General features: G+C 43.4%; 1 protein-coding gene across 2 annotated transcripts in view; it reads right to left on the reverse strand.

Moving 5' to 3' along the window:
- LOC122566542 (POU domain, class 2, transcription factor 2-like) overlaps positions 1–20436 on the reverse strand; it is a 124475-nt gene that overhangs the window by 11758 nt on the left and 92281 nt on the right. For both annotated transcript variants that reach the window (XM_043723958.1, XM_043723959.1), the window contains exon 4: positions 17629–17685. In XM_043723958.1, the coding sequence (XP_043579893.1) occupies positions 17629–17685 (57 nt within the window). The remainder of the gene's footprint in view (positions 1–17628; positions 17686–20436) is intronic.

The following is a 20436-nucleotide window of genomic DNA, read 5'->3' on the forward strand; positions in this document are numbered from 1 at the left end:
TGACGCGTTCGAGACGCAAAAAGCAGGTACACAAAGTCTACACACGGACGAACACGTCGGTTTCCCTTTTCACCCCTGAATTTGCATCGTCGATTCCCCTCTTTTCATCAAAATTACGCTTTTTTCTCCGTGAGAAGGTCCCGCGGCTCTCTAACATTCGAAGAGAAGAAAGAGAGGGAGGGGAGAAAGGATTTTTGGGGTGAATTACGTCGGTTCCTATTTTTCCACCCTTTTCCAGTAGCGCTCTCGTGAAAGTCTCTGCGACTTCTCGTTCAAAAAATAACGTTTATCGACGACGACGACGACGACGACGACTACGAAAACGCCAGGTGCGAACTCATCCACCAACGGACGCCTAGATAAGGCGACCGATGTTTTGCTTTCCTCTTTTTCCACCACGTTTTTGTCCTATCGCGATTAGCTGCGATGCGATTGGTGGTGCTTCAGGTTTGAAAAAAAGTGCAACGAACGTTGTACGAAACTTCTAATGGAACGGATCGATGGAATTGAGGAGAGGAGGAGAGACGATACTTCTGGAAGAGACGTTGGAAGCAACGGTTTTTTGACGAACGTTCACGAGCACTGTGAACGATACAGCAACAGTCAAGAAAGAAGTCTCAAATACATTGGAAAGTTAAAGAAATTTTCAAATGACTCCTTACAAGTTAACCGAATATTCAAAACTTTTGCCGTTTGAATATTTAAATATATTCGAATATTTAAAATTCGTATCAATTATCTTTACGATTAAACGCAAATCCATTCTCGACAAGTTTCCAATCCTCGATCGGTAATAAATTAACCACCCTCCAGGTGCATTAATACCAAAAATTCTGGGAGCAAGATCCTATCTTGAATCTCCGATACGTCTTTGTCCCGCATCTGCATACACGAAGGCAGTTTTAGGTGTCGTTCGAAATGGGACCCGCTTACAATGCCGGTGCCCATGCAATTTCGACGCATTGGGGCTCGTTTAACGTTCGCACGACTGACACGGTGACCGTCTATCCATCATCCACCTACGTTTCCACGATCAAGCTGCACGCACACGTAACAGAATCCATTCTGAACGACCGACTGCAGCTGGACGTTCGCAACAATCTTCGATTTTCTCTTTCCTTCCCCTTTTTCACAAGCGGAGGGAAAAGTCGGGCGCCGACCTGACCTTCGTGTCGCAAAGTCCAGGTTCGGGGAAACATCGGACACATACGTCAGGTGATAAAATAACACAATGAGACACCTGAGCTGCACCATTGGTGGCTACGGTGTCTAGATGTTTTGAAGATGATGATTTTGGGAAACGTTGTTGCTTACTGGTTCAAGGGTCGTTTCTAAATGATCAGAGAGTTCGAGTAAATATTTTCAACGTATTAGCGAAGAATTTCCTGGTACCATCGCGGTTTTGTCGAGGGTTGGGACCGATGATTCAGTATTCTGAGCAGTACAAGTGTTTCTTTATATAATCCATTTTTATATAATTAGGGAATTTCAAATATGGCAGTGAAGATTATTGAAATATTTTTGCATTTATGTTGAAAGTTATTTCGAAAGTACGATTTCCATTGCTACGGAATTTGACGAATCCAAGTAAAATTTCGCGCGATTAATTTATACTTAAATTTGCATCGATTAGGTTCTACACAATAACGATTCACGTTCCAATATTAGAGCACAATTTCATTCAGATTGCATGGAAATGCATTGAATATTTCTATTTAATTCATCGGAATGCATCGGATGAATAACGTCAGTTTTCTCCACCCACGACGTAAGAATCGCCACGAAGGCGAAGTTCCATTTTCTCGATGAATTCCGCTGTGCAACAAAGCTTTCCCCATCCCTGTCCACCTTCCTTTCTCTGTCTTCTTCCCGTTCGTTCTTCTCGCCTGGGATCAGCCGATGTTTTTGTTCGTCCAGGCGAGAATAGCCAGAGCAACGACGAAGGGCACGTTGCCCTTTTCTCGCGATCTACATAAAATATCGATTCTTTCAGCGTTCGGGAAAAATATCGACGAGTCACGAACATCCATGCACGAGTCTCTCCCTCTTCCTCCATCGTCGTGATCTTCGTTCTGCTGCTATCGTGAAACCGGCTCTTCTCGGTTTAACGAACGGCATCACAAAGGAGAAATCGTTATTTTCACGGGTCTACCCGATTTCGCGGTTGCATCCCTCGCTTTCTGTATGTTCCGCTCCCCTCTGCTCCGCCCTCGAATCGGCCCTCTCTCAATCGCGGTCCTCCTTTTGCTCAATTTACTCCAAACTCACCTTTCTACCCTTCCTTGTTTCTTCTGTTTCTGTGTTCTCTGCCCTTTCTGCGATATATCTACTTTCAAAATTCGTAACGGTCTCCCCCGAATACGTGTAAATTAACTCTTTCGCAATTATGCAGTTTTTCGACTTCCAGCGCGATTTACTCGATTTTTCATAAAATCTCTCGATTGTCATCCACCTTTTCCCTATGTTGCTCTTCTATTCTATTATCATCATCTTAGGCCGTTTCGCTGCGATCTTCGCATTTTTGTTACATTACGTTCATCGAGTTCTTCGTTCCATAATTCGACTCTTAAAATTCTGCATTAAATTCAGTTTAACGCTGTAAGTTAGAAATTGTATCATCTATACGCTACGAAAGGGGCAGAAGATTTGTTCGGAGGGAAGATCTCGAAGAAATTGTCAAATCTTATCGCTGCACATTGAAGAGAAACGATTCGAAAGAAATCTCTGCTCTCGATTTACCTGGCTGCTTCGCAGGCAGCGTAAGATCGCATTAAGTCTCGTTCCATCTTCGTCCTACATATCACACGAGGCAGCAGAATGTCTAAACGGCATCTGCCTTCGCGTCGTTTCTTCGTCGCCATTCTTACGTAAGGGAACTAGCGACAATGCGACCCAACCACCCCTACGTCTACGGGGGAGGAATGTCTGGCCCATTATTCCACGCTATGTGCACCGCCTGTCAACCGACTTACGATTTTATTAGGGCCTTACATCATTCGATTATGCCTGCTCGGTCCGTTTTCATGCATGGCGGGCTCGACGAGTACCGCGGTGCGAAGGAAACGAAAGAATCGATCCTTCGTAAACGACTCCATCGGAGTAATTTTATCTCAATTTCATTCGTACGCCATTAAACAACTATTTAGATATTCATTAAATTAAAAAAATTTCGATCTTTAAAATTGCTGCGAAGAATTAGCAACTATGTTTAACTTCTTTCTAGATAAATTGAATTTTGTTTAAGCTTAAATTTTTCTCTGTTCTAGACTTTCAGAGAAAAGTACAAAAGTTCTGGGACACTTTCAATGTTTCCAAGCCTCGCTGGGTCAAACATGTGAAACATGTTTCGATAAAAATAAAAGTTCGTTTTACCCAGAAAGGGAACTCGTTGCAGGAAAATTCACTGATGAAATTTCGCCGCATTTCCTTCATTTTCTCTGCACCGATTCGAGTCTTCCAAACTCGGCTTCTGTTTCTTCCTAGACAGCGGTAAAGGTGTTGTCCTAGGATCAGAAATCGAGGTAGTTAAAGCGAATCTGACTATAGCCGAGGATTCACATCGAAAAAGGGGGAAGGCACGAGGGGGCTAGATCCACGAGCCAATGGAATAACAGTTTCCACTGGCGTGTTTTGAAGCAGCGGTGCCGGCGGTTCGGCAAGGGTGACGAGAGAAGGGGTGGACTGGTTTTCGAGCAACGTGTGGGGTGAGTCTAAAACCGTTAGGTTGGTCGCGTGCTACCAAAGGCACGTGGCCTTCCTCTCCTTCTCTTACTCTCTTTCTCTTTCTTCACTACGCACGCGCACGTACACGCGTGAATCTTGCTCCGATCCTCCGTACGCATGGTTCTCTTACGCATGGTTTTCATGCAACGACTTCCGACGATGGAGTCAAAAATCATTCGTAAATAGAAAATTCACGAAATTTCGTATACGACAAAATAGATTTACTACACTGCCCGCCAACGTAGATTTTTGTTACGTACGATCAGTACATACGTTTGAGTATGTTCCAACCCTCTTCAAACAAATGACTTTAACAAGGCGTGTAAACTAAACAAAAGATGTCGAGGCAAAGAGGGTTCATGAAGATTATTATAAAGTATTTCTATTAAACGATATAATAATTGAAATTCCTACAGCGTAGAATTCGCTGTTTCAGCCCTATCAAAATTTCCGAGAACAAAGATGTCAAAAGCTGCGAGAAATTGCAATTATTTCATCGCGCAAATCAATCAGGAAGATCGCCAAGTCCGATTATCAAAAAACACATGTTCCATGGAAACTCGGTCGATTATCTTTCGAACGAACAACGTGGAAAGCTGTTTATACGCCTAATAACCAAGAACGCTTCCACTTTCTTAATTAAAGTCAACGGAGCGTCGAATTTATTCCGCCCAAACCACGAAAGCCAACTCGGTGCCAGAGGCTATCGATTGTCGGATATAGAACGCTCAGGTAAAATTAAGAGGCAGGTAAGCAGCGAGAGCGAGATTCTTGGACACATGGCGCCATTAGCAGCGATGAAAACGAGATATTCGAGGACGAACGTGGGTCGGGACAGATGCAGGATCGGTAAATAGTCGACTTGGATGGCAGACCGTCGATGCTGATCGTCGTCATCGACAGCTACCGTTATAATGAAATCGAGACAGACCCCTTGGCACGTGCTTCTGAAACGAACGCGAGCCACTCTCTCTTCTTTCGTTACTCGTGTATTCGCTTATAAGACTGCTGCGCTGCATAACGGTGCATCGAGATGCAGTCTGCGATTACAGATGGCCAAACCCATTGTAAAAACAAGAAAAAAGAGGAGAAAAAGCGGAACAATCTAAATAGAAGAAGAATGAAAACAGCGTCCATCGACAAAAATAAATAAATTTCTTAGAAATTCTGTCGACTAGAAATGGCTTTCTAAATAAATATAAATAAATGGATAACGATAATTTACTTATTCGGTACGAAAGTACAGCACAGATATATTCTCCGAAGGTTCGAAATTCCATCAACGTCCACGTTTTGATTGCTAGGAAACAAAGTGTTTTGAGAAGCAAGGAATAAATCTGGAATAGAAGGCAAAACGGAGACGCGTAGGAAACGAAGAAACTCGCAGAGGCAATTACGAGAAGAGCGACGAAAAGCAATTAAGGGTTTAGAAAGTCCATCGTGTTCGGCGATACGATAAGAAAAATGGTCTGCGGCCGAGCGAGGCGCGCGGCCACGTTCACCGTAAATTTCCGATAAGGAAATGAGACTATGCATATGAAAGCAAGGGTTTCCGCGAGGGAGTTCCACGTTGCCACTCCAACTCCATTTACTGCGGGCACCCCCGCTGCTGGCTGGCAGTGATGTATGGCACGGTAAGCCTTCGTGCTGACCGCTATCGACGATATTCTGCGTTTCCTCGTCTTCCACTTCGCAAACACTCGATTTCTGAGTCGCTTTCTCGCCTCGGCGATACGAAGGTGGCGCCAACCGCGAGGAGATCCATGCGACATTCGCAACATTGTGTCAATTGCGGGGAATATGTGTTAATTGGTACGTTAGCGTGATGGATATCATGGTTAAACGATGCTTCGTATGCTGTACATTTAGAATTGCAACGACTTGCAACGAATGTTATGAGATACAGGTCATTGTGTATCATTTCTTAGAAACATCGAAAATTCTAATTGAAGGCTAAACTGTTATTAATTCGGATACAAACGTTTTAACCTTCGTATCAATACTAATTATTTACGTTGAAGAACGTGCGTTCAAAGCTACGATCAGCAACGTACGACACTTGCATGAAATGCAAAATATCCATTGGAACATTGACCCATCACGTGCTTGAAAACCGCATAGAGGTGGCAGAAAGCGGACAGCGAAGGAAAACGGAAACCAGAGGGTGGGTAAAAGGGGAGGGAAGTGGCGAGATTATTTGAATATCCCATATTTAAGATTCGTCCGGCGTAGTACGGGGCAGTGATTGCCGAGTTGGCAGGCCGGTCACGTGGCCGGCACGTCATACACGTCAAACCGACCCCCGATAGAAGCCACCCCTATTGCGCCTAAGGCCGGCGGCCAGCGCTGCGAACACTTTACATTCTATTTTCACGCTGTACTGACCCCGATGTATGCGACTTTCTTAACATATTCGCTGGATATTGCCTGCTGGCACGTGCTCTCGCTTACCCGATCGATATTCATCCTTGAAGCGACAATGATTTCCGAACGCGCTTAGAATGGCACCCGTCATATTGCACCATGGAAAGCTCATAAATCTCTGACAAATTTATCACGCTGGATAATTTCCAGTTATTTCGACGACCATACACTTCACTAGGATATAATGTTTACGCGTCAAAAAGTAAGAAATTTATTCACGTGATGTTAATATTCCCAGTTATGATCCTATATCTATTACGTTCACACGAGAAAAATTCGAATATTCATAGACTGAATAGCGACGTAGAACCATAGAAATTTTGAATTTCGAATTAAATTCTTCGTGAAAGTAGAGCGGAACAACTAAAGTCCGGCTCTGTGGTGTTCAAAATCGTGGTCACGGCTAATTCATTAACAACAAGGGGTAAATAGGGTGATTACAGTGTGCTAGTCATGCAAAGGCTCCCCCTGAAAAAGCTGACGAGCACCTGACGTTCCAAATGGGGTTTGCCCACTATTTTATGCGTGTCACCGCCCCCGCAGTGTTTTCACGGGACGGCGAGCACCCCCGGATTTTTACCCGGGGCTGTTCGCGACCAGTCCCCGCCAAGGGGAGGACATCTAACCGAGTTAAATAACGCTACATTAGCGTCCTTCGTCGATACAAGGCCAGTCCGAGTGTGAAATACCCTCAGGCTTATCAGGCCGCAGCAGAGCTTTTTTTATTAGCTTTTGGCCGATCGTGCTTCAACCATCGAAGCTCATCCAGACGAGTTTTCGCGAAAAGGAAATTCTGCGGGATATAGGAGGTCATACTTTCACCACGGGACGCGTTTAATCGACCTTGGTATTCGTTTCTGTAACGAGGAATGGATCTGCCTACCCTTATCCATTTCCTCTTTCCTGAAATAATCTCTCTCTAAGAAGAAAAAGAAGAAAATTCATTTTGAAAACTCGAAGAGTCTAAGGTTCGAATATTTACTTTTCAAACTTATTTTCTTTACTTATTTTTAGTACTGCAATATCATTCTTTGCAAAATAGGTCAATTTACCTGAACCAGTGGTTGAATGCATTTATTTGAACGTAAACTTCTATTAAACGACACGCTTGTTCTATCAATTGCAATTATGCGAACTATTTATCCCTCGACAAGTTCATACGTACACCCTACTGTAGTTGGATCAAAAGTGATTTTTTTTTATTAATTAAAGTAGCAAACATAGATATATAAAACTCATTATTTTAATATACTTTGATAACAATCGTAAAATACTGTCAGACTTCGGTCAAAAATACAAACACTGCGTCTAATGGCGCAAAATGAGTGACGAATGATGAATACGAGAAGTCACAGCGCAACTTTATTAAGATATAATGGCAACCGCGGATGATTTTATGGGCGACATCTTGCACGACAGGGCAAATTAACGGTAAACTTCAACGTGTCTCGGAACGATCCAAAATTGGTGAAGCCAAATAATATATTTAATTACTCCCTTCGGAAGGCTACACGATATGGCGAGGTAGCAGTGTCCGCGCTCCGTGTTCCTCGCATAACCGCGCTGTTTACCTGGCCGCGTCGCCCTTTGTCCTTTTGCTACAAACACCGTCGTCTAGACACGGCCACTGTTTCCCCCGCGAAATGGCAATTACATAGCGCCGGGATCGCCTCTCGTCGACTGTTTCGAGGGAAGAAACGATCCGGTTGTCCTGATCCTTCTCTAACTAGAAACGCCTCTGCCAGAAGCTTCGTTTTGGTACAACCGTTGTTTAGTGGAACTCTTATTCCTTCCAAAGAAATGAATCGTACGCAGAAGTTAAGAGAACTATGACTTCGTATATGAATAATAATTAATTGGGGGACTGTTGTAATTTTGTACAGGATTGTATAAATTTAATCTTTCCGTGTGTAGAGGATGTTGATCGTGTGATAGTTTAAATGACGAAATTACTCGATGTTGGAACCGTCAAATATATTCAACCGTAGCTTGCTCGATACAGGTCGTTAAAAGAATGTTCGCTAAGACGCTCGGTACTAACCGATTCGCTAAAGACTGTGTATTGATCGCTAATAAAATCGCCCGAGACTGAGACTGAGAAAGTGGTCACCTTACCGTCGTGTTCCTTTATTTATACTGGTCGAGGGGTACCGGAAAGATTCCTTTCGATTACTTAACGAGAGTTTACAGCTTTGATGTTTAAAACATCTGCATGAATTTTAATGCAAAAATGTTCAAAGAATAAAAATTCGCATTTGTTTCATGATAATTTTGGTGGGTAACGGAAATATTGTTGAAAGACATATGGAATTAATGGGATTCATTTCTTTTTTAAATTTAAATTGCTTCGTGTGTTTAAAAAGTAAAAGTCCTACTTTGGAAAACTTGTCGCCTACCAAAGTAACGTAGAGTACGTTGAAGGAAATGAATTAATTATCGGAGTGATCTAATTTAGTTTGGCGTTAAGAATACTGCGAAATATCTTTAGTTATTCGTGTGTTAAAAAGATTTCATGTCCCCTTCTTTTCCGAACACCATCTTCCCCTACATTGACACCCTTTTTCCTCGCCGACGTGTGCGCAAGAGATCCTCTCCCTCTTTCTCTCTCTCTTACCCTTCTGCCCTGCCCTTCACAGTTCTGGCTTAATGGCTGACGCGGCTATCGGGTTTCTGCAGAAGCGTAAAAGATCTTCGAGAAAGGGAGCGAGGAGAACGATATAGTCGACTTTCTCTGTCTCTTGCCTGTTCTACGATAAGTCTGCTCTTCCTTTAACTGAACAAACGAATCGAATAAACTACCGAAGGACACAGAACATTTTGTATCGTGAGAATACATTTTCTTTTAAATATAAGAAATAACAATTATATATTCTTGGTGTATTGTAACTAACGATTGGGGTTCGAGGTTCAAAAAAAGCGCCGAAAGGATCTGACTACTCATCAGCCTGTTGCAGAGCCACCCCCTCGAAGCCTTCGTAGGCTGGTGTATAAAAAATCAGGAGGGTTGCACCCCTGGAATACAACGTTTCAGTCGATGGTAGATAGCCGGTCGCTAATTGATTATAATAAGCGATCCGGAAGTAGAACCGGAAACGGCAGGAGTTACGGGCAAGAACGATTCAAACAACGTGAGCATACCTTCATAATGGAACCATAAAGAAACAGGAAGAAGTGACTTTTTAACATTCTTGATTTTATCGACGATCGAATTAATCTCAGTTGCAAGCGATCAAGTAATCAAAGAATAATTAGAGCATCGTGTCGAATTAGCCCTGAACACCTTTCATGTGACTATAGACGAAAAAAGAGAGAGAAAATTCGATGATTTTTTTAACACTCTGGCGAACGTCAACGGAATCGTTATTAGGAAAGAAAAAGGCAGAAAATTAAAGAGAAGGAAGCATAAAGAGAATGAAAGAACGGGAGGCAACCGACAGCGGGGGCGTTTGACAATTTATTGTCTTCATTTGGCCACGTCCATATTTATTGCGTCGTCAGGAACAATATGGCGCCTATTAAGCGAAATACGGGCCCCACCGTGGATGCGGAATCGAATTAATACCACGCTTGTGCTGCCGGATCCCGTAATAAGCTTAATAAATATTGATCGTTTAATTAATGTAGAATCGACGCGTGGGACATTGTGCAACTATCAGCAGTCCATTCGATCGCCCACACTTGGACACGAATTTATTAAACGTACGCCATCGATATTCTCCTCAACGTTCGCTCGAAGCTTCCTACAGGACTCTCTGTACATTTCTAATTACTTTGCGCAACTGCAAAGTTTTCCCATCCCGACGATCTTTTCTCGAAGGGATCGACGTTTTTAAGGTACAAATAATTTCGACTCCATTTACCAGCCAACGAATAGATCTCTCGCAAATTGTTCACTCTAATTCGCGGTTTCTCGGTAACGCTATCGTGTCAGGGGATCGAAAAGAAGAATAAGAAGGATGGGGTCGGCAGCCAGCTCGTTCTACGTCTACTAATTATACGTTCTCGAAGCAATTGGAGATCATGGCGCGAGAGGAACTGTCGACAGAGCGACGAACGGCGAAAAACGGCGTTCGCCTTCTGTGGGAACGGTTCGTCCCATTAATGGAATCACCAATTGCACACTTATTGGTTTAATTGCTAATTGCTAGTCTCCTTCTTGCTCTCTTCGTCGCGAAACGAGCAACAATGGCGCCGACACCCACCGCTCAATTCGATGCCATTTTCATAAACAGTCCCTCCATACTGTCCTTTTTAATTTCTTTATCTTCTTTTCAAGCTCGAATCGAATCGAATCGTACGAAGCTTCGTGGGCGAGAATGAATTAATTTTCTCTCATAGAATACAACTTAATTTTCTTTCATCGAACAACGTTTAAAAATCCTTCACGCTTGTTGCTACACTATGCCATCTTTCTTAATTTTGAAAGTAAATTTTTGTTCACAATTGACTGGTGATCTGCGACTAAAGCAACGACTGTGTTTATTATACGTATAGAACGCTACATTTTATTGAAATCGGTCAGATCCGAAGCATCCCTTATTAGAGCAAAGAGAGGGAGAAGTAAGAAAGAAAAAGACACGGAAGTCGTCCTCGAGCCCGTGAGAAATATGTCGAAGAAAGAAAACGTCTTCGAGCTCGTTCCGAGTTGGACCGTTCCCTCGGTGTTTCTCGTTTTCTTCGCTCCCGCTCGTTCCCTCCATCATTCCGAGAAACACTCGCTATACTCGTTTTCATTTCCTCTTACGCGATTTGCCGGCCCGTACAGTGTCTTCTGCACGCGCGACTAGCTCGCGTGCAAGCCGAGCGAACGCAGTTTCGACGTTTTTTCCATCGACAATGGTCACGCCGTTCTTCGGCAAGAAATCGTGGATTCTAATATGCTTCTGGTGATTAATTCCGCATAGGAGAATTACGGATAATTGCGTCTATCGTTAAAAGGGAAGGAAATTATGGGATGCGAGTGTCGATTAAGCTATCCTTAATGGTAAAAATTTAGAGCTAAACTGTTTTATACTTTACTCGTGATCATTGTTTATAGCTTGTCCAGGGACGTATTTTTCTTTTATTCTATCGGTTGGAATTATTTTCGCTGCGCATCGAGAAATCTAAGAGAAACATATTCTGCGTAAAAGAAATTTTTTGAACTATTTCAAAATGTGAAGGCTCAATTTTCGAATATAAAAATCACAATGATAACTTTATTATTCTTTTCCACCCATCTTCATTTTTTCTACTAGAACGAAAGAGTGTTTGCGCCGATATCCTCAATTTCATGAACTGCCGATATTTAGAAAAGGTACTAGTACTTGAACGAGACGAAAAAATAATACCGAAGAATTAATTTCATATCAAAGATGAATTTCTCTCTTCTCGACTTTCTAATATATATTCAAAGACTCGTAGAAAGTCTGCTATGGATCAAACCAGGGAAGGAGAAACGAACGTTCCTCATCCACCCGCGAATAGAGTGTGCAAATAAAAGGGGCGAAGACTACGGTCAGCAGTCGATCGGATCAGCATATTCCGTGTACGGGACGTTCGATGGTGGAGCTGCTGAAGAGAGGACGATAAAAATCTGAAAATCCCCGGAAAAGCCGCGGCATGGAATTTGAATTTGCTCCGGCAGGCAGGGCCCGTGAATCGCTCTCGTCAACATTCAAAACCAGTTCGCCTCGTCACCATCGATCCGAATAACAAAGTGCGCTCTGCTTCTGGTGGAAACGCTTGTTAACGGGCTGCGAACGTTCCCGTTCCCCGTAGTTCTGGTTTTTTGTCGTCGTATCGCGTCGAACGGGCCGGCCGACGTTCTCGGAAAAACGCACGCAGGAATGAGTCTATCGTCGATAATTGAGAAAAGTCGAGACGTTCGACGTTCGAGTTTCCTGGTTATGTGTAGAATCGAGTAAGTTTTTCTCCCGCAGTCTGGCTAAATTTATAATAAAATATATGAAATATGACGTTTCTTACAAATTCACTTTTTGTCTATATATCGTTTCTTAAAAGAACAGGTAAATAATTTGTTCGTGTCGAGTACCTTGAGTCTAACTTGAGTCGTCATTTTGTACATCAAATTTTCTTATCTTCGGTGTTACTCTATAGGTGTCTCTATAATTTACGAATAAACGTCTGTTGTTAATTGTATATACAATTTATGAGTCTAACTGTACGCTTACATAACCTCACAATTTACGATTCAATATATTATATCTAGTACTTATATTATCGGGTTGGCAACTAAGCGATTGCGGATTTTGTCATTAGGTGATGATGGCAATATATCGTATTAGCTACAATTTATGAACCATATGAATGAACATGTTTATCTGTAATTTATGAATCAACCTGTATACTCGATTGCCTCGACTTACGTATCCACCCGCACATTCCCTAATTCCTAAATAAATCAATCGATACATCTAATCGCGTCAACGATTCTTAAATTAATTTGTGCACTTTCAGATATCTTTAATTGTGTCACGTTCTCCCGTTCAATTTCTCCCAATTATATTCCTTTAACGTTAAGAGATATCTTCGCGAAGTTCGAACTGAAAAATATGAAAAACACACGTCGTCTTGAAAACTTTTCGTTTGGTAATTGGAATATAAAAATCCGAAGATCCTATAGCAGGGTTAAACGTAAACCATCGAAACCTAACGAAGGCTAATCGACGATTAACTGTGAAACCACTTTCCCATTTGTCCCGGTAACCGGAAAATCGGCAGAATTTTCTCTCCGCGCGAATTCACGAAAGTCGCGTCTTGAGTGATCGAATGATAGACGTGAGAGCTCGGTCGGAGCTTAACGGGAATCGAACGATACGCGGTAAAGCTTTTTGCTTGTAAGCTAGCGGCTTTTCCAGGGACACCCGGCCACGCAAGAACCGGACGTTCTGGATTGGCGGGCGTGAATGGAAGGTTCTTGCGGGAGGGTCGGGAAGCCGTTTCGGCATTCAATAGCGGTTTTCCACGGTCACCATGGCCCTCGACGGCCGATTTGAATAACAAAATCACCAGGAAGACGTATTATCGTCCTCGCGGCCGTGCGACCAGACCACTCGCCACTATGTCGTGCGAGTCTATCGTTGCGACTCGTTTGCATTCCAAGCGAAACCGATCTTCCCCGTTCCGCCGACCGATCACCATTTCCATCCTCGTCGATCCCGCCGCGATACTGAATCTATCCATTCCGCGGAATCGACGCATTGAAAAACACGCACGTTGCTCCAATTCTGGGAATAGAGTCGCTTGCTCGATACCATTTGCATGCTGGTTCTTAGGAATCTCGAAGGAACACGGTAGGTTGAGTCAGGTTAGGATTTAACGTCAAGTTAAACGATATCACATCTGCGACAGTCCTCGACTCTTCGTGACTCAATTGCCATCTCGTTTCAACAGAGGATTTTTATGTTTGTAGAATATTTTTGGCATAAAGTTGAAAACATGTCGTTCTATTAGCGATGCTTTCCCACGACTTAAGAAAGATTCGATCCTGAGAAGGCTAAGATCAAACGACGATCACAATTTGATCGAAGTCTACGAACAACGAGATCGGTATTTCATAACACAGAATATGACGATCTTATGGAAATAGGATTCATGAATTCAATATGAGGTAGAGTAGGGGAAGGTTGAACGACACCGATCCAAGGAATGTATAGTTTCAGATCAGGCTGTAACTCTGCTCGTAATTGAATAAACCAACCGGACAAACACCCGCGGAGGTGTATACCGGGAGAAACAATAGCGATATCGAAGCAACCGGATAACGATCGACAGGTGGTAGAGAATCAGCCCATAAATTACGCCTTGACCTGGAGACTAGAGCGAAAGAACTTTCAGATAATCATCTATTATAGTACCAACACTCGTTCCTGCCTTTTGGATCGTTCCTCAAGGTCCAAGTCGAACAGGAGCATAGAGTGACGATTTTTTTCAATAATCTCGACGTAACGTAGTTTCCTTGATTAAAACCACGATGAGAGAACGAAGAAAAGACAGGAGTGGCAGTCGAAGGGGGAAAAAAGACAAAGAACGGAGAAAATATCGTCGAGAGTTTACATTACAAAGTATGATGAGGGACTTGGCCGTTCTCCGTTCGAAAGATCTCCATGAAGCCCGCGTTAAAAGAATCTCTGGTCTGACCATATCGGTCGAACAGGTGTGCCTGTACGACGCAGGAATAAACGATTAGTGATTCGATTAGCATCCGTGGATCATATCGATCGCAGCTACTTGCATTCCGAATGATACCTCCCGTTTCTTTCTTAGGCCGATTTCGCAATTTCGATCTGCGTGTAGTCGTCCACGATTAGAGGGATCTTCCACTGTTGCGCAGCTTGATCCCGACCGAGTTAATTATCGACGATTCGTTACCGAGGACACGAGAACACGTTAATTAACGTACCCGTGCTGCGTCACGCCTGCACGACGCAAAAAGCTTCGCGGTTGAAAATTAAGAAGCACGTCACGCGGTCTTCTACCCGTCTAACTTCATCGTACCATGCGGCTGCTATAAATCGCGTTTTCCATAGATAGAGATCAAGAAAATTCTCGTACATCTTTTCTTCTCGATTCACCCCTTTGGTGGTCCCACGAAGATCTTTATCAGACTCTTCAAGACCAAGAGATCACCAACCAAGAGATCACGGTAGAAGGAAATCAAACAAAAGACGAACGAACGATAGAGCGAACGAGAGCGAAGGGTGGATAGAAGTGTATGGACAGGTTTAAGGAGAAGAGAAGGAAGAAAAATGGAGCGAGCGGCGGTGGTGGCGCTAGGCGATCGGAAGTGTGTCAAATTACAGAGGTCCGTGATATTAATGACTCCTAATGACATGCCCCCTCTAACCGTGGTTCCCTTCTCCCACCTTGCTGCTCGAATCCCCTCTTCGACGCCCGATTTCCTCCTACTGGCTTCCCTCGAGCCACCAAGGTTGGCCGAGGCCGCTCTTCGTGGTCGAAACCGATTCACGGAATCGACATTAAAGATACAATTGCTAATTGAAGGAGGCTAATAGCAATAAGACAAACAATCGGGGCTAAATGCTATAAAGTAAAACACAGGTTGCCAATGGTGTCCCTCGTCGTTTCTTCTCTCGTTTCACGACCACTAGCTTCGCCATCGTTCTCGTTCTTTTTCGATTTTCGCCTCCTTCCGCTAGACAAATACAGGGGACGAATTGTGCCGAACTCGCGGCCCTCTTCGCAGCATCTTCGAAATCTTCTTTCGCTCGTAACGACCGGTTCAGCGTTTCCGAGAGTCCGGGGGACAACCGGGCCGATTTTTTGCGTCTCTTCCAAAGCTTTGTTAACATCCACAGTTCTTGATGCTTATTTTTCGTGGGGGACTGACGAGCGCTTTCGACGAGATGCGAAGTGTTCCGAGGAACTGAACGAAGTTGCCCGATCTGTATATTGCTATTTTTCTTCTTTAGTTTTACAAACGGGGGCGCGACCAGACCAGCAGGAACTAACTCGATTTTTGCATCAATGAAACTTTGCAAAATTAAAGTATACATTTTTCTCATTTCAAGGGAAAATTTAAGAATTCCGAGACTGTATACGAGAGAAATAACTAAATTAAACTATCATCTGCCGACTGAATTCACTTACACGAACGCGAACTCCTATTGTGTATAACATTTGCATATTTTTAACAATTTCAAGATAATTGAAAGACTTTGAAACCTACTCAAGTCATTTTGACGGGTATGTTTGTTTCAGGACAAGATTCGTCTCGGTTCGAATAAGATACCGTCATCGTCGATGTCCGAGCTTCTTTGACATCCCAAAGACAGACCGATCGTAATGTACATCGAAAGGGGCGCGAAACGTGCCGCTGATCCGGCTCGTTAAAGATCCGGCTCTGTTATTACCGGCTACGTTCTCTGAAGGCGCGATCCTCGACGTGTTATACTTCGCGACACGTGACAGCCCCGACGAGCTGCGTTTTCCAGACGAACACCGACGGTCAGCAGAAATGCACACGCAGAAACAGTGGGATGCCTCTCACGCGAGCCTAAATTATCCACTGGAATTCTCGATTCCCTTTCCGCTGTCGCGTGAGAAGAAACGCCGCCGCTTCGAACATCCATCGTCTTTCGACGAGGCGATAAAACCTTTCAAAAACGTTCTTTCAATCGGTTGTCGAATTTTTACCGAAAAAATCTCGCCAAGCTTTAGGGTTTCGACGACGTCTTCGTTCGTTTTAGGGAGAATTCTACCCTTTTTACGAGCCGGGCCAAGAATCCTTGGACCGAAGAACGAGCCAAGGTTGTCGGATAATGCTCCAAGTTAAAAGGCCACGAAAGAATTCTTCCAGGCAAATGACAAAACCACTGTGCTGCCTCTGGTAGGCGGTGAGCGAGAGAGTGTAATTGGTTTTACGACATATTTTACGCGGAAAAGGATTAGCCTTAGGATGCAGCGTCGACAACGTTCTATTTCTATAAATGGGAGTGACGATGGGATTTTTGGAAGTTGCGTGATTCTTCCGCGAAAGGCAACCGATTTTGAATTTTATGAAAGGAGCTCTCAAGATAAGGTACTACGAATTCAGATAGTTTTCAGATAGATTCAGATAGAATTCGATAGATCGATTATTAAATTTTCTGCCAATTTCTAGTAAAATTCGAATTCGATTATTTCGAATTCGATTTACTTTAACTTGCGATTCAAAATTTTGGATGCGATAACACTCTTCTCTTTAGTTCTCTTTAGTTATTTTCTTCATTTGAGAATATTTCGATCGATAAGTCGAACTAGAATTACATGTATTTGAACAAATCCTACTTCAGAATTTGCTAACAGACAAAATGTAAAATACGTATACCGTATGATACACAGTCGACCATATGACACGAAGCGGAACGACGAAGAAGATACGGGACACGGGACGATGATGAATCCTTTTCGAACGACTGGTTTCGCGATTGGGCCCGATCCCGTTCCACGGTCGGTCGATTAATAAAATGTCCGTGTCCGCGGCGACGCTGGCGGCGGCTCGTTCCATTTCTTTGTCGTCTCTGAAAATTTCTCAATCAGCGGTGTCCCCGGTTTCCTTTCCAGAGGCGGATTTTCTGTGAGTACACGGGCGCATCGGCCCGCAAGGGGCGCACAATGTAAAAGCCTGATCGTTGCAATTAAACGATGTTGCCCCGGCCCGATCGGTCGTGCCGGGCAAAAAGCTGGCTAAGAAATAACGACGCGGATTTATAATGCCGATACTTGAGCCTTTCGCTCAGACTCCGCCGTGTCGTATTATTCGTTTGTGAAATTTATGTTCCTGCCATCGGCGAAGGTTAAACCCTTCGGTACGTTAATCGTATCGCGATTGGACGACGGGGAGAGGGGGAGAGAACGAAGGTGGTTCGTACGGAAGAGAGAAGGCTGGACAGAGGAACAGAGAGGAAGAGAGAAGGAGAGAGGAAGAAGAGGTTAAGGCGGACGACAGACGGACGATGAAACTCTGTGCAAACTCACCTTGTATGGATTCCGGCGAGGCTGGCTCCTTATCGATTCGGCCGAGCGCGTCGCTGGCTGCAACAAAAAGTGCAACGGGGCCTCGTTAGTGACGTCGCGTTATAAAGCCGCCGGGGAAACTTCGCCTTTTTCTCGTAAAAATGATAGATGCGATTCCAAAAAGAATTTCCGCGAATAGGGAGCGTTAGCTGATGCCCTGTCCCGACCGGCGATATCTGCCCATAAAGATCCACGCGGCAATTAATAAACGATGCGTCCTCCCGATCTCCTGCGAGTCGAAAGTCCCAGCCTGGGACTGGACGTTACTTACTCGTTTGAAATTTTTATCGCTGTTGCTAATTGCGAGGTACGTCTCGATTTTTAAATTTAACTCGACCTTGGTATTTATTCGACGAATATCGTTTATCCGAGAGCTTCATACAGATTAGATGACAACTGGAAATCATTTTACTAGCGCGAATTTGCCGACATCAAGTCGTTTGAATCCTAATAGCTTTACTCGTCGGAATAAGGCTTCATCGTTATTCATAGTTCGTTTGAAGAATTCAGTTACCCAACTTTTATTCAAAACTTAGCTGAATGTCTTGCCAAACGTCATCTGCTTCACGAGACTCGAAGAACGTCAGTTCGCTAATCAGCCGCTGGATCTCACCAGAAGTTCTTCGAATCTTCTCGACGCACGAGTTCATCTCCTCTAACCCCTACAATTTCGACGTAGATCCGCTCAATACCCCCACATCGGGGTTGATTAAATCGGGGAGCGCGTAAATACGATCTCAGACATAGCATCGGGAGTGGAGCCGTTATCAATCAGCCGAATTATGCTAAAACACGACCAATCATGGCAACACATGGTCAGACGACTGTCCCCTGTAGCTATTCCTAGAAATAGGGCGAATCATCGATCGATATTCAAATAATCTATTCTAAGTCGTATATAGAGGATCAGTAGAAAGAAGATGGTGGTAATTCGCAGCGTAGATGACCGCTATAGATCACGAGGGAGACAAGGATCGTTCCGGAGAGGCCTTGGCCGGCCACCTACTACCCTCCAGAGACTCGCAACTCACCCCCGAAAACGACTGTATTCAGATAATCCCACCTTTCCTCTGCTACCGTTTCGTTCCTTAACACACGCGACATTTCAATACGGCGACGCCTGCCGGATAACCCAGCGCAAATACGATCGGATCTACGCGACCCACGGCTTCGAAAATAACGCAGGCTCTAACGATGACATATCGAAGCAATAGGGCGAAGAGTATCCTGCTGATTTCTGTGTTTCTTAAATTTTTTCGGGATATCGAAGTATCTTGATATTAAACATTATCGAATTTTGCGATGATTCGTGAATATAATAGTTCACACTCCTTGAAGTTTAAGACATTTAAAATTTCGATAAAACGTTCGGAAATCGGTATATGCTAGAAAAAGTTTCGGCACATCCCCTTATTTTCCAATATAAAGCATTCTTTTGTTGTAGAATAATGTTGTTTAAACTTTCGTAGTCGCATGAAAGTACTAACGAATAATACGAAAATTAATATGCTTCTACATGATCAATTAACGTAACGTATAAATATTGTTACGAATACAATGGTATGTTAATACTTGTTGTAGTCATCGTAATTGTTAATAAAACCATGTAGCTATTAACATAGATTACTGTTGAAATGATTATCACTTGTAGGAAAACTTTATATCTTCTCTAGTGTTTAGTTTTCTTAATTCTCGAAGCCATTGAATATTGTTTAACTCTAAATCAATCTGAAGGTCCTTACAGCCTAACGGCATTTTCTAGGAACAAGTCTTGCACAGATGGTGTAGCGGGATACGGACAGGCCAGCCTTCCTAATTATATAAGCACCCATAGGTCCATGGCTTCGGAGCTCAATTGTAAAGTAACGCTGCCGGCGTGCGGATCTGGACTAGCATACATTTTACTTATACTTACTTAAATATATTTCTATTATACATTCATCCGCGCATTTCCTCTCTCTTTATTACGAGATAAACCTCGACAGGTTATGTAGCCAGAGCTGTGAATTGTATCGTAGAAACGCGAGGTGAGTATAGTGGTAAAGTGTTGTGCAAAGTAAAGTGAGTAAGAGTGTCGTGTGAAAAAAAAAGAAATAAAACAAAAATGGAATCAGCGAGTGCGAAGATCGAGAAGCTGCGTGACAAAGAAAATTGACGCAAGAACAGTGACGCTTTGTTATGCGTACACTTTTGAAGGAAGATGACGACATGATCAACGTGTGTGAAGGAAATCTGCGTCATCCAGGCGAAAGTACGGAGAAAGAAATTGCCCGTAAAAGGTTTTTAAAGGCAGATGAGACTGCGAGAAAATTGATCGTCGCCGCAGTAGAAAGGAAACCACTAGATTTACTTTTAAGATTTACTTTTAAGTCGCAGAACAGCACATGAAATGTGGAAGAAGCTGAATGCAGTGCGTGATAAGAAGTCGGATGAAAATCTAAGTATGGTCCAGAAGCAGTTCTTCGATTCTAAGTGGGAAGAATCTGAAAGTGCTGCTCGCAACTTGTCAAAGTTGGAACAGCTGTCAGCGAAGGTGCAAGTTCTTGGGAGTGAAATTGGCGAGAAAATGCTGATTACACGTATTTTAACAACGTTGCCAAAAAAGTTTGACCATTTTCACAGTGCGTAGGATTCGGTGGATGATGAGAAGAAGACCTTAGACAAGCTCACTATCAGGCTGATAACGGAAGTGTCCAGATGGAAGACGATGACGATTAGGAAACATCTGGCACTGGTAACGAAATACAATAACGATAAAAGAGAACAGCA

Source organism: Bombus pyrosoma, linkage group LG4 (assembly GCF_014825855.1).
Source record: "Bombus pyrosoma isolate SC7728 linkage group LG4, ASM1482585v1, whole genome shotgun sequence".
Lineage (NCBI taxonomy): Eukaryota > Metazoa > Arthropoda > Insecta > Hymenoptera > Apidae > Bombus > Bombus pyrosoma.